The following is a 13,917-nucleotide window of genomic DNA, read 5'->3' on the forward strand; positions in this document are numbered from 1 at the left end:
GTTGTCCTACAGTTTGAGCAGGACCACTGAGCTGTGAAGAACTTCACATGTATCGCTGTGTTCTTTGTTGTTGGTCAGTCTCCATAAGATTAAATCTCGTCTTCCTCATGTCTTTTCAGTCTAGAGGGTAAGTAAGACAGGGTGGCATGGTGAGGCAGTGATTAGCTCTGTCACCTCACAAAAAGGTTCTGGGTTCAAGCCCAGAGTCTATGTGGAGTCTACATGTTCTCCCTGTGCCTGTGTGGGTTCTCTCAAGGTGCCCCAGCTTTCTCCCACAGTCCAAAGACATGCAGCTTAGATTGACTGGTGACTCTAAACCCTCTGTAGGAGTGAGTGTGTGGTTCTCTGTCTCTAAGTTTCAGCCCTGTGATAGACTGGTGACCTGTCCAGGGTGGACCCCGCCTCTCGTCCAGTGTCAGCTGGGATTAGCTCCAGCCCCCCCATGACCCTATTCAGGAATAAGCAGTATAGATAACGGATGGATAATGAGACTGAGCTATGGATGCCTGTCTGAGCAGCCAAGCCTGAAATTATCTGGGTAATGGGTGAGAAATTCTGACCTTTTTTATTTTTCTTCTCACTGCAGGATCTGTTGGTTTGTTGGTGCTGAGTGTGATCGCTGGATTGTTGATGAAGTGAGAGGCGATCGGCTATGTCTTCGGGTTCAAAGCCTGTCAAACTGTGAGACTGATTGCTGTCTACATTTCAAGCTGCTATTTATGGTACGGGTTTCCTATAGGGTAGCTCTCTGTGCTTTTGCTTTTTATACTCTGCACTTTATTCAGAAATTTTTATAATTTGCTTTTTTTAAGCATAGGTGTCTCGCTAAGCAGTGCCTTGCAGACTGTTTTTTTTATTTATTTATACTTTTATATTATACTAAGTATAAAGTTAGTATTTATCATATTGCTTATAGAAATTGCAATAGGCTTCATGCACATCAGGTTTAGTCTCTTACTAATCGTTAGTAAAAAGAAAATAACAGAAATGATTGCATTACCCTGAGAAATTCTGCACTGTGTACGTTTCATCCTGTGCATTTCAAAGCCCTACAGTGTGCAAAGGGCATGGCACACATGGTAGCAAAGGCTGCAACTGTTTCCCCCCATTTCAGTTCTCTTAACATTATTGCACTTGTGTTTCTCTCAGAGCTGTACTTACTAAGAAACTTTATTTCAAATCAGGACAGTCACAATATGAGGTATAACTGGCTAGATCCCTTTAGTGTCCCACTTTCGAAAGATAGTTTATGTGAGGTACTGACAAATTAATATTTTAATTAAATTAATATCTTATCTGGTTGCCACTACATCACAATCAGAATATTTTACACTGCAGTTTCTGTTTACATATGGATAATGAATGTTTGTAAGCAGTCTTTAGTTTAGTTCTCTACCAGTGCTGCTACTTAAAATACCAATAATGTCCTGATTTAAATACACACTAAATACTTGAATCAGTACTGTATCATGCCACAGTACTTAGTAAATACAGCCTAGAGAGTTCACAGAGCAAAGCTGCTCTACAAAGATCAGGTGATAGTTGGAGCATGAAACTCTCCATGTTAAATCATCAGCAAATGGGATGAACACATTTTCTAAAAAGTATCAATTTTTTTAATAAACAGTTCCCAAGGTGAATTTGGAAAAGAAACAACTAAACACCAAGCTTAATTTGATTTGTGAAAGCTAAAGACTACACCGCAGAGAAAACTGACTGCGCAACCTCCAGCTTAAATTACTGTACTTTCAGATTCGGGGTCAGTTTTGGATGAATTCAGCAGCTGTGCCTGCATGTTCCGTTAAAAAAAAAATCCAACAACAAAACTTTTGAATTCGTTATAGTTTAGATTCACTCCTCTTATAGCAATGGAAGCAGAGGCTCATGGGCATTGTAGTGTTTAGAGTAGTCAAACTGACAAACCAACTACAGTTTTTCACAAACAAAGTTGAAATAATAATAACAGGTAATCATAACATTTATTAACTGGGAGAGTGCTCGGTTTCCATGCTGAGGGCCATTGAGGATATTTTTAAAGACAAAATGAGGATTCGAAATGGGGAAAACTACTTCTTGAACCTTCTACTTCCCTTTTTTCACAACTCAATAAGTCCAGATTTTTAAAAAAGGTTTTAAGCCCAGAAATAATAATAATTATTATTTTTGAAAATGAAGAAATATTTTGGAGATAATTTGTCTCACTTTTAGTACTTCAACTAGGTGTTAGCAATTCTTTAACTGGAATTTTTTTATTAGTTGCTGAAGTGAATTTTGTGAGTAGTACAGTTTTGGTATCTTAACTATTTTTGATTTAAACTCAGAGACAGAAGGCACCTGTAAAAAGAAGGGAACTGTTTACGTGCAGCTGAAATCAACAACTTCTGTTTCGCACAAGCCATTTTGTTAAATTGAAGTTTACAAGTCAATATCATTTTACTGTAACTAGCTAGCAAACTAAATAAGCCAAAATTAATCACATAATTCCAGTCAGTAAATGCATAACATTCCATACAGTTCATGGCTCCAACGTGACTGCTATGAGGAAAACAGTTTGTTTTGGTGCAATGAAGGAAGCACTGACAACTTAATTTTTGCACTGAAAATGTGCCGCTCACTGCACATGTGAGTCAGGGCTCTTTAAGACAACTTTAACTAGTATTTAAAGGCAGAGGGAAGGAAGGTCGACGAGTGTTGGAGCAGGAAAGAGCATCTCTGATGGCTCAGTTGCACACAGTATGATCAGCAGTAACATAGTATTATGAAGTCAGCTATAGTATTATTGTTAGTCCTTTGACAATGCTCTTCAAAGCAATAGAGCATACCTCTAAGTGTTTTGGACCAGTTTGAACATAACTGACTTTACCTGAGCCTCTAATCAGTGTTAAACCCCCCTCTCTTAATTAGACAGCAATAACAGATAATTCATAATGAATTAGTAATTTGACCATTTTTTAAAATAAAGTACCACCCTCTGGTACCAGCTTCTTAAATGTGAATATTTGCTGCTTTTTCTATTTTCTATTATAATAAACTGGCTATTGTTAAGTTAGTATGACAAAACAAACGTCAGGTCATCATTTCCGGTTTTCAAAACGATTACCTGAATGTTGATAGCCCAAAGGAGTAATTGAGAAAAAATTGGCAGATCTATTCTACATTCTTTGCTATTTTGAGTGTATAGTTTGGCTCTGATATCCTACAGACATATGGTGCTTTGCATGGAGTTAATGTTGCTCCTTGCTTCCCTCCTTTGCATCTTACTGTATCTCCTCCCACTGGGGGATGTGAGGTTGGAAGATTTTTATCCAGCATCAGTTTGAGCAGACCGGTGCCTCGTGATGCACGGCATCTCAGCTCTCCCATAATGGGTAATTATTTTAACAAGAAACACCTGATGGCAGCTGGTGATCATAAATCTATCACAATGTCAGGGCTGATCAAAGTAACATTAATAACATATTATGCATATTACAGTGTGTCTCTATTTAAAAAGAAAACAGAGCAGAGAAAAGGGGGCAATAAAATCAGTTTAAAATGCCCTAATAAATGTATAATTTCTTTCTTTTCTGGCTGATATTAGAGAACGAATAATAACCATGACTGTATAGGACTGTATAGCTGTGTATCATTTCCAAACAAAAAAGATGCACTTTAGTGAAAGATTTTTATAAAAAGGAAAGGAAAGGGATGAAGAAAAAGTAGAGAGGTGTTTTATGATGAGTTTACAAGTCAGATTAAACTCACATCTGGCAAATCTAAGCTTTTGTAATTAGTCAGTAGCATTAATATTACAGTTTCCCCAGCAGCTGTACAGTTTCTGTTGCCATCCATCAAAAAACCTTCCACAGGACTGAAACATCCATGATACCAGACCTCGATTAATTTCCTATTCACGAGCTGAAGGATGGAGCAAAATTAACAGAATGGAAAGCACTTGTTCTGTAGTCCTCAGGGTTCATCATCAGGTCAACACCAAAAGTTATTTTGCTGTTCTTAGCAGGTAACAGTTGTAAAATGAGCAATAATGAATGAATGTGCATGTATATAGATTTTTAATGAACTTTATATAATTTAAACAATAAATTAAGCTAACATAACATAAGCTATCCTGTGATGGATTGGCGACCGATTGGCGACCTGTCCAGGGTGTACCCCGCCCCCCCTTCCCCCGATTGCCGGCCGGGATTGGCTCCGGCCCCCCCGTGACCCCGCAAGGGACTAAACGGTAGAAAATGAATGAATGAATGAACATAAGCTAACATTACAAACTTTTGAAACACTAGCTTTTCTACTGTTTGTGAGACAGTCTCACACTTTTATCTTCTGCACTTTAAATCAGACTGTTCAGCAAACAAAACGAAAGATGCCTATAACATTAATTTGATACTGATGGATGCTCAGAACAAATGTCGTGAGAAAAGAAAATGCACATTTTTTAAAGTCATATTTGACTAATTAAAATAATAAAAATATTAGGCCATTGAACTGAGCCCTTAAATTATTGAGAATTCTGCATTCTCAACTGATGATAATCAAAAATATCTGAAATTATTAACAAGTTTAGTTTTCATTGAATCATAGTCTTTATTAAATCTCCATCAAGTTGTATCAAAAACTGAGCCTTTTTTAAGAATAAGCTTTAATGATGCTTTTTCCTGCTTCTTGATATCGTCTGACCTTTTCAAAATGATTAAGACAAATTTGGCAAAAATCATTACAAAGAAAAATATTAGAGGGCATTTTCTGAAACTGAGCCATGTAGGAAGTTATCCAGGGTACTACTCTGCAAACTACCAGAACAACAGTGGTGCTTTCATTGTTTTGTTTTGTAGATCATGTTTACTTCCTTGTAGCGATTTTTAAAGCCTCATTAATATAAAACTTTGCCAAAATAGTGAGTTCTCAAATTCCAAAAATGTTCTCAGGAAATATCAGCCACTTTTCTGCAATGTGCTGTATATTTTGGCTGCTGTGTAACATGCAGTATACTGTATTATATTTATAATCTGCAAATCATGTATTTGCAATCATGACTTAGTAGAGATCAAAACCAATGTGCAATCTGTCTTGTTGTGTTGCTGCTCTCTCATATATCTGTAAACACACAGCAATAAACCTCTGTTGTTAATGCTTCTCTGAAACTGTCTCATTCTTTCTGAAAATTATGGAGAGTCAGATTCACTGTCTGGTGATGAATTTGACTAAAAATTTGATTTTTTTTTTCTGAACACTACATGTAATCTTAAGGATAAACTACATATGTATCCACTAATATCCAAATGTTTTTTTCTTTGTGGTGTAAATAGAATTTTAATCTATGCGTAGACAAACGTCTTTACCACACTGGAAGGAAGCACATAGTGCCATGTGTCAGTTTGTACACTCCTTGAGTGTTTCTGCAGTTTCTTGTGGCACAAAACTGACTCTAAATTCTTCTGTTTTGAATTCTTTAGTAAAATACACCTCAGAAATTTTAAGGTTGTTATGCATAACATTTGCTACTAACACATGTCAAATTTAAGACTATAACATGAGGCACTCGGATTGTTTATGTCCTGCCATAATCTCCACTAAAAAAACAGGCTCACAGTACTTTTAGTTTGACATGAAGAACGCTAGTAGAAGTGTGAAAAAATGAGATTTTCCTTATTAATATGCAAACATATGTAACAAGACATAACAAAATGTTTACACCATTACATTTGTTTTTTCATGCTACATATGTGGGATCAATTTAAAGTTTTTATCTTGAGGGGTGAAGCAGTACAGCCATTTCTGGAAAATCAGTGTTCCCTCATTAATATGTACATTTGTGCAGAAAGACACTCCATCAGATCATCTACCCCATATAGAGAACCTGCACCTTGGGTATGAGGGTTCTACCATGTGTTCCACTTGAATTGTGTTCACACAACACTCAGATATTCAGTAGGCTTCAGTGAAAGTGGACCTGCTTCTTTTACTGTAAATGTTTTAAATTCTGAATATGAAACATAATGCCATCTTATGGTAATGACTTCTTGAAACACATAAAAACAACAATCAGGTTGTTGTTTTTCTTTGATAACTTGACATTTGGATCAAACTGTCATTTAGTTTCATTCATTATTGTTTGAATTGCTGAAAACATCTGATATGTGGGTAAATATTCAGATGTATGGTCAGAGGCTGTTTCTGAGATGGATCTCTTCTGATATAGTACCTTTCATAATGTGCTTGCTTTGTTGGATTTTCTCTATGCTACTGTAAGGTTTAGACCTTATTACATAAAGTACCTTGAGATGATTGTCGCCATGAATTGGCACTATACAAATAAAATTGAATTGAACTGAATAATAATTATTAGAATTAAAAGCACAACCAAAATATAGCAACTGACAAATGGAGGACTCTGGTTAAAAAACATCAGACAGTTTATCTGAAACATTTCAGAATACAGTACATGTAGATACTTTACAAAATATTTACACTGTGTTATTTATATTTTTGTTTATTTTTGTAGTGATTTCTGATGAACCAGAGAACAGAAAAACTAAACCAAATAAAGGATTCAGTGGGGAATTATTTAGTGTTTTTATCAAATTAACATAAGACTAAACTGTTCTGTTTTAAAAAATTGAAACAGACTTTGGATTTAAATGGAGCATGAAACCTTTAAAATGTCAAAAGCTCATTCAAAGCTTTTTTCCAGCTCAGATGGAAAAGTCTTTGTCGGCTTTGATCCTGCATGTTTACCCTTTCTTACCAAACAGGCTAAGAAACAGAGCACCCCCTGGTAATGTACTTGGTCCACTGATGTTTTCAGCAACAGTCAGTTAAGGACAGAACATGTTACACGTTTTAAACAAACTAATGTCATAAATCGAACAAATTTCTGCCCCATTTAAACCCTTGAAACTGCCATCCTCACATCGGTCCTCGTCATTCGAGTTCAGATTTTTTTAACTGATGGGTCCTTTCACCAGACCCTGCTCTTTGCGTATCACGGGTGCATAAATGCTACAGTCCCGCGCCTCGCAAAATCCTGGCACACCTGTGATTCCAACCATACCGGGTGGACCCACAGCACCAGGAAAGCCACGGGGACCGTGGGGACCCTCCATGCCCTTTTTGGGTTCTGCTGGGTCACCTGGGAAACCTGGGGAGAGGAAGGTATAAAATGTAGAAAAGGTTTGGTCCCTTAGCCACGAGAAAACAGTTTGACGTACAAGGTGAAGAAAACCGAATTTAGAGATATCTGATTTCATTTAAAAGTAAATTTTATAACCAAAATGGATATAAGTTATTATTAGGTATTTTCCACAAAAAGGCAAAATTCAAGATATGATACTGTGAAATTTGTAGGCTATATTTAATTATGTAAAAACAGGATTACAAAATTCAAGTCTGAAGGCAAAAAGTATGAAAATGCCAAACTTTCAAAATATTTGCTTGACCTACCAGCTAACTACAGTACTGTAAAATATTAATTCTGTAGGAATAATAAAGTTTTATTTTACAGACTGACTTTATTGTTTATGAATTAAAAGAATAAGACACTTCTAACCATCCAATAAAGGGGGCCCCAATTGTGCTACCGTTGTTCCCGGCACCCAGATAATGTGACGTTAACGAGATATGAATGACTGTGTGGCGATCAACAGTGCCATACCTCTGAGGCCTTGTGGTCCATCAGGTCCCGGCAGGCCTCTACCCGGATCACCTGCGAAGCCTTTAGATCCTTTTTGCCCTGTTAAGAAAAATGCAAACAGCTTCTTAGAAACGCTGTGACTCACTGAGGGCTAAACCACAAAACTCCCTTCAAGCATGGGATTTTTTTTTTTAAGTCACTCTACATAGTTGGCCTCACAACTAACAAATAATGTGCTTAGATTACTCATTTATGTTTAATTATCATTATTGAATTATGTTCCCTCGGTTTAGTATTTCATATTCTTAAATTGTTTATTTGTTCCTTGACATTGATCATTGCACATGATTGAATAAATCATGTTCTTAAATTACTTACTCTGCTCTCTCTGTGGTCTGTTGAGTGTAGCGATTAACCTTTACCATAAGATGCATCAGCCAAAAACTTTCTAGTACATTCATGTATGTCAATCACAGAAGAGAACAAACTGGACAAGCTGACAGACGAGCTGTAATAAATCTGAGCAATCCAAGTGGAAAAATGATGTTAACATAAGAAATTAGTTAAGTCATTTAAGAAGCTGATCTAGTATCCAGACGGAATGATTTCGCTGGATTTGTAAGAAATGTTACACATACAGTCTTATGCAAAAGTTTAGGCACCCCTTGATAAATAACAGATTTTGGTGATTTTTTATTTGAACAGATGTTAACACAGTTTCTCTTGGAAATGGAAAAAATGCACAATATTTTCAGCAAACAGTGATGCATAGTTACTTCTTATGCCATAAATTGAACAAAAATAAAAAATAAAAACATTATTATGGCATGGTGCAAAAGTTTGGGCACCCTAAGAGTTCCAGAGTCTCAAAGTCTCTCACAAGGTATCAGACCTTAATCAGCTCGTTAGATCTGATGCACAGCAACAGCTGTCATTGGTAAATGCCAATTTCAAAGCTGTACAAATACTTTGACTCTTCAGTGCCACTGGCTGGAACACAACCCCAGAGCATGATAGATCCACCCCCATGCTTAATAGTTGGCAAGGTGTTCTTTTCATGAAATGCTGCTCCTTTTTTTCTCCAAACATGCCTTTGCTGATTGTGTCCAAAGAGTTCTATTTTAACTTCATCAGTCCACAGCACTTGTTTCCAAAACGCATCGGGCTTCTGTAGATGTCCTGTTGCATACTTCAGACGTTGGATTTTATGATGGGGACGCAGATAAGGTTTTCTTCTGCTGACTCTTCCATGAAGGCCTTGTCTGTGCAAGCATCGCTGCACAGTGGAACGGTGCACCACCACTCCTGAGTCTGCTAAATCTTCCTGCAGGTTTTTTGCAGTCAAATGGGGGTTTTGATTTGTCTTTCTGACCAGCATATGAGCAGTTCTGTCCGAGAGTTTTCTTGGTCTTCCAGATCTCATCTTGACCTCCCCAGTTCCCCTGATCTGCCATCTCTTAATTACATTTCTTACTGTGGAAACTGCAAGCTGACAACGCTTTGCTATCTTCTTGTAGCCTTCTCCTGCATTGTGGGCATCAATAACTTTCATTTTCAGGGTCTTACACAGCTGCTTAGAGGAACCCATGGTTGCTGGGTGTCCGCAAGTGTGTGCACAAGGTTTGAAGAGTCAAAGTATTTGTACAGCTTTGAAATTGGCATTTACCAATGACAGCTGTTGCTGTGCATCAGATCTAACGAGCTGATTAAGGTCTGATACCTTGTGAGAGACTTTGAGACTCTGGAACTCTTAGAGTGCCCAAACTTTTGCACCATGCCATAATAATGTTTTTATTTTTTATTTTTGTTCAATTTATGGCATAAGAAGTAACTATGCATCACTGTTTGCTGAAAATATTGTGCATTTTTTCCATTTCCAAGAGAAACTGAGTTAACATCTGTTCAAATAAAAAATCACCAAAATCTGTTATTTATCAAGGGGTGCCTAAACTTTTGCATAAGACTGTATAATTGGAGACTTAATAACATATTCACATATGAGTATGAGAAGCTGATCTTACCTCTGTCACCCTGCACTCCCTCCTGACCCTCCAGTCCTCTGTCACCTTGAACACCTCTGCTTCCTTTCACTCCAGCTCTTCCTGTCTTACCCTGACAGGTGGAGGCAGAAATAGTGTCGAATTACTCCTGAATTCAGGCTGAGATCAAGTACAGCACGTAATCACAGTGTAACTTAAGATATAATAGCAAATTGCTATCATAACAATAACATCAGGATTCTTGTATTTCTGCTCTGAGATATAGTGCAAGGTAATTAAATGCTATTAAATCTGGGCAAATCAATAAGAATACAGGACAGAAAGTACTCTTTAAAAAGCAGGAATTTGTTTATAGAGTCTGGTTTGCTCAGGTTTGCTGAACTGCAGTCAAAGTGCAGTCTTTTTAAAACATACTGTATGTACATATTTTCCATTTATCAATGTTAAACAGCCATAAACAGACTTTTTTGCTCATTTTAATTCTGCTTCTCTCTTCTATGAATTTCTGAGCTGCAGCATCTTCTTGCAACAGGAAATAAATGCACTGTGGATGTGTTCAATCATAAAATCCAAATGAAAGTCCAGGCAGAATTAAATGCATCTGCTCCATGTAAAAAAAAACTGGATATTTGTGAGAAACCATGTACAACAAGAGGCACATGCATGTCCATACATTTTTGCAGGTACTGGTATGTACGGTAAATATTAGCTATACAAACAAGATGACAACCATTTATTGTCAAAACATGAGCAGGAGTGGGACTCACAGGTTTGCCTGGAGATCCTAGTGGCCCTTGGGCTCCCGGGGGCCCGATGAGGACACGGTCGTTGATGGGACAGCCCTGGGAGCACTTGGCTCGAATGGAGGCAGCGTACTGGGAGATCTGGGCCATGACCACGCCTCTGCAGAGCTGCAGGACCTGCTCATCAGTCAGACCAGGACCCTACAGGACAGAAGTCACCAAAGAGTATCTTCCCTCCATCACTGCTACAAAACACCAATGCTAGTATGTCCTCTGCTGAGGTTTAAAATCAGGTTCAAAAATATGGAACAATATGCAAGTGGATGTAAACATCTGATACATTTCCCTTGTTTTACTTGCTGATATGGAGTCTTTGCATCTGGCAGAAATTCACAGACATCCCTGTTACTGTTTGACGGAAGTCATGGAGTCAGAACGGAGTCTTACGAAGTCTTTTCTATAACTACTGGGATTTTGAAAACTGGTTTAACACACTGATGACATGGGGCATACTAATAAAATAAAAACACCCTGAAGGCCACCCATTCTTTTTCTAAAGTCAGGTTATTGCAGTTGGTGCTTATACAAAGACTGCGCACTGTTACTCACAGAAGGACCTTGGGCTCCTTTTGGTCCTGCTCGGCCTTTAACACCCAAGTCACCGACCGGGCCGCGCTCCCCTCTGGTCCCTGGGATGCCAGGAGGTCCAACAGGGCCGGGGACGCCATCACGACCAACTGCACCTTTCAGTCCACGCTGTGGAAGAAGAGCAATGAGAGGAAGGACGAAGAACCAATAATGTAAAAAGACTGACTGTGTTCATACTGGACATAGTGTCTCTGTCCGTTTATACTGTACATAACATAGCCAGACTTCACTTCTCTGTTATTCATGATCTACATAAGTTTATTTTTATGCATCTCTGTCCACATTCTTTTGGCAATGTAGGTTAATGAGGTTAATAAAGTTATTTTGCTGAAAGTCAGCAAGAAACAAACAAACAAACAAACAAAAGCATTAAACAAATACCTTAAAATGTAGCTTTTAAGGACCAAAATTCACTGTTAAAAAAGCTATTCTAGAGAGTAGTCATGACCCTGAGGTTATTATTTTTATAGCTATAAACTACAGAGGTCTTTAAAAATGCTGGATACATGCCATCACAGTGAAGACGTGCTTTTTTAGCATTTGTTTGACCACTGTATTATTAATTAGTTGTATGACAAATGGAGCCTGTCTTGTTTCAGAAACTCTTTAATGGCAACATCTGATGTGTGTGTATTTCTGTGACGTCAGGGTAAAAAGGAAAGTGTAACTACCTGTCCTTTGTCTCCATGACCACCTACACTTCCCTGAAAGGTAGGAAAAACGAGGAACTAATGAGTGAGTAAATCCCAGCTCTGTGAAACAGGAAATTACATGTAGAGTACTTTACAGAATGTGCAACAACACGTGAACAGGTAAAATCACCTTTTGACCTTTATTTCCTTTAATGCCCTTCTTCCCTGCTGCACCCTGCAAGAAAAACCCAACAAACATAAAGAAAGAGGAAGTTGTAATCATTATCACAGGACTCATTAACAGCTCAGTCATTACTCGAGTTACATGACTTCCTGGATTAAATAAAGAGCTGTCTTATAATAAACAGGTTGTAAAACAGGAAAGGCCAGGTAATAAATTATGGGAAACTCCTGTACCTGTTTATACTACAAATGTATTTTTAATTACCCTGGGTTTTTACCTTGTTTTATTCTTCTAAATCAGAGGCTATGAAACTCTGAAGTACGGTACTTAAAATGCTGCAGTAAGAATTTTGTTGGTTTGTTTGTCATTGCAAACACCAGGTCTTTCCAAATACCCTCACTTCCAGTCTTGAACACATCACAGTTTTGTTGGTGAACTCACCTTCTCACCGTCAGGTCCTGTCTCACCTTTGGCCCCCTGAAGAAAAGGCAAATTATATAAACTTCATTACTCACAACACAACCTAATAATACTTATAGACTTTATAAAAGTTAACATTTTTCCACGACTAGAAATTTAACAGTAAAACGATGCTCCTATCACACATGTGGGCCTCGGGGGGACCAACACCAAACTGACACAATTTGTTAGAACAAATGGCTGAAAATCCAAATTCAGAATGACATTAAGTTCTGGGAAAGTCACATGAGCATCTAAATGTCACAGCCGACTTCATTATGACTTGAATCACCAGTTCTCACTTTGTCTGTAACTGTCATTGTGATATTCCACTACTGTAATGATTAAAGGTCAGGTGTTTGTACTGATATTACATTCTTTTGGCTTGTTAATTCAAGCAGAAGAACATTGTTACATAAATAGAAGATTTATTGTGTGTGAGCAGCTAAAACTGATTTGGCGGAGGACAGAAACAACATCCATCCAATCCATTCCAATGATCCTGTCTTTGTTGTTGCTCAAACCACTGTTTAATTAAAACACTGATTGTGTTGTTAATTGAGGTAGTAAAGTGCTCCATAGTTTTGATGACTAACCAAAAGTTGTTTTGTTCAGGTTACAGCTCAGATTGTGTGATTTCATTTCATATTTGATTCAAGTTGTTCTCTGTGGACAGAAATAAGAACCAGTCAATATCTAACATTTAACAAAAGATGGAAATCACCTTGCTATACTCATAATGTATTTCTAGGTTAAAGTGGATTGTTTTTTGCATTGCACTCTGAGCGTTGTGTGTACACACCGTTGGGCCCTGTAGACCCTTTGGCCCTGGTTTCCCGGGTACTCCGGCATCTCCTTGCTTTCCTTGAGGACCCTGTTGGACAAACCAACAGAAAATAATCAATCAATATGATTCATTCATAATAAAGAAATGAAGTTTACAATCTGTTTATCTTATTGCTGTTACTGTTGTTTTCACTTTGCTTTATTTTTTCATTTTATTATATATCTATATATACTGATAAGCTAATGTTCTACTAATGTCCTAACTAATGTTTTACTGTGTCAAATTTGTAAATGTAAACAAAACCACAATAAAATAGCAATAAAATACACTGCTCAAAAAATAAAGGGAACACAAGGGAAAATAAGACATTCAACTATGTAATGAACAAAGTATTTAATAAGAATATTTCATTCATTCAGATCTAGGATGTCTTATGTTGTGTTCCCTTTATTTTTTTGAGCAGTATATTTTTTACATTTATCTTATAAAATTTCCCTTCACTGGGATGGATGTGTTTGGTTTGTCTTTGGTCAGACAGTCTGCAGTTTTGCTTTTGTTAGATGTAGTGAGTTTATGTGAGGAGCAGTTTGAAAATTTTTATCTCAAAATCTCTCACTGAATTTTCAAAATCACGCTCTTTTCTCATTCTTCTACATCTGTAACCTGTGGAGCACACCAGTGTTTTGTACTAGGCCCAGCTTTTTATTATATATATTTGCTCCTTTTGAGCATTGTGTAGAAAATATATTAACTCCTAGCATCGTTATATCCAGACAGTATTCAAGTATACTTGGTGTTAAAACCTGGTAATCCATGGTGCTTTTACTCCCTGCT

At 37.4% G+C, this 13,917-nt stretch overlaps 1 protein-coding gene across 2 annotated transcripts in view; it reads right to left on the reverse strand.

The window, feature by feature from the left end:
* Positions 1 to 6,532: 6,532 nt before the first annotated feature.
* LOC109970064 (collagen alpha-1(V) chain) overlaps positions 6,533 to 13,917 on the reverse strand; it is a 27,946-nt gene continuing 20,561 nt past the window's right edge. For both annotated transcript variants that reach the window (XM_020617384.1, XM_020617383.1), the window contains exons 19-27: positions 13,099 to 13,170; positions 12,279 to 12,314; positions 11,844 to 11,888; positions 11,693 to 11,725; positions 10,983 to 11,129; positions 10,398 to 10,574; positions 9,652 to 9,742; positions 7,652 to 7,729; positions 6,533 to 7,138 (exon numbers count right to left, since the gene is read on the reverse strand). In XM_020617384.1, the coding sequence (XP_020473040.1) occupies positions 6,942 to 7,138; positions 7,652 to 7,729; positions 9,652 to 9,742; positions 10,398 to 10,574; positions 10,983 to 11,129; positions 11,693 to 11,725; positions 11,844 to 11,888; positions 12,279 to 12,314; positions 13,099 to 13,170 (876 nt within the window). In that variant the 3' untranslated portion in view covers positions 6,533 to 6,941. The remainder of the gene's footprint in view (positions 7,139 to 7,651; positions 7,730 to 9,651; positions 9,743 to 10,397; positions 10,575 to 10,982; positions 11,130 to 11,692; positions 11,726 to 11,843; positions 11,889 to 12,278; positions 12,315 to 13,098; positions 13,171 to 13,917) is intronic.

Source organism: Monopterus albus, unplaced genomic scaffold (genome assembly GCF_001952655.1).
Source record: "Monopterus albus unplaced genomic scaffold, M_albus_1.0 scaffold189.1, whole genome shotgun sequence".
Lineage (NCBI taxonomy): Eukaryota > Metazoa > Chordata > Actinopteri > Synbranchiformes > Synbranchidae > Monopterus > Monopterus albus.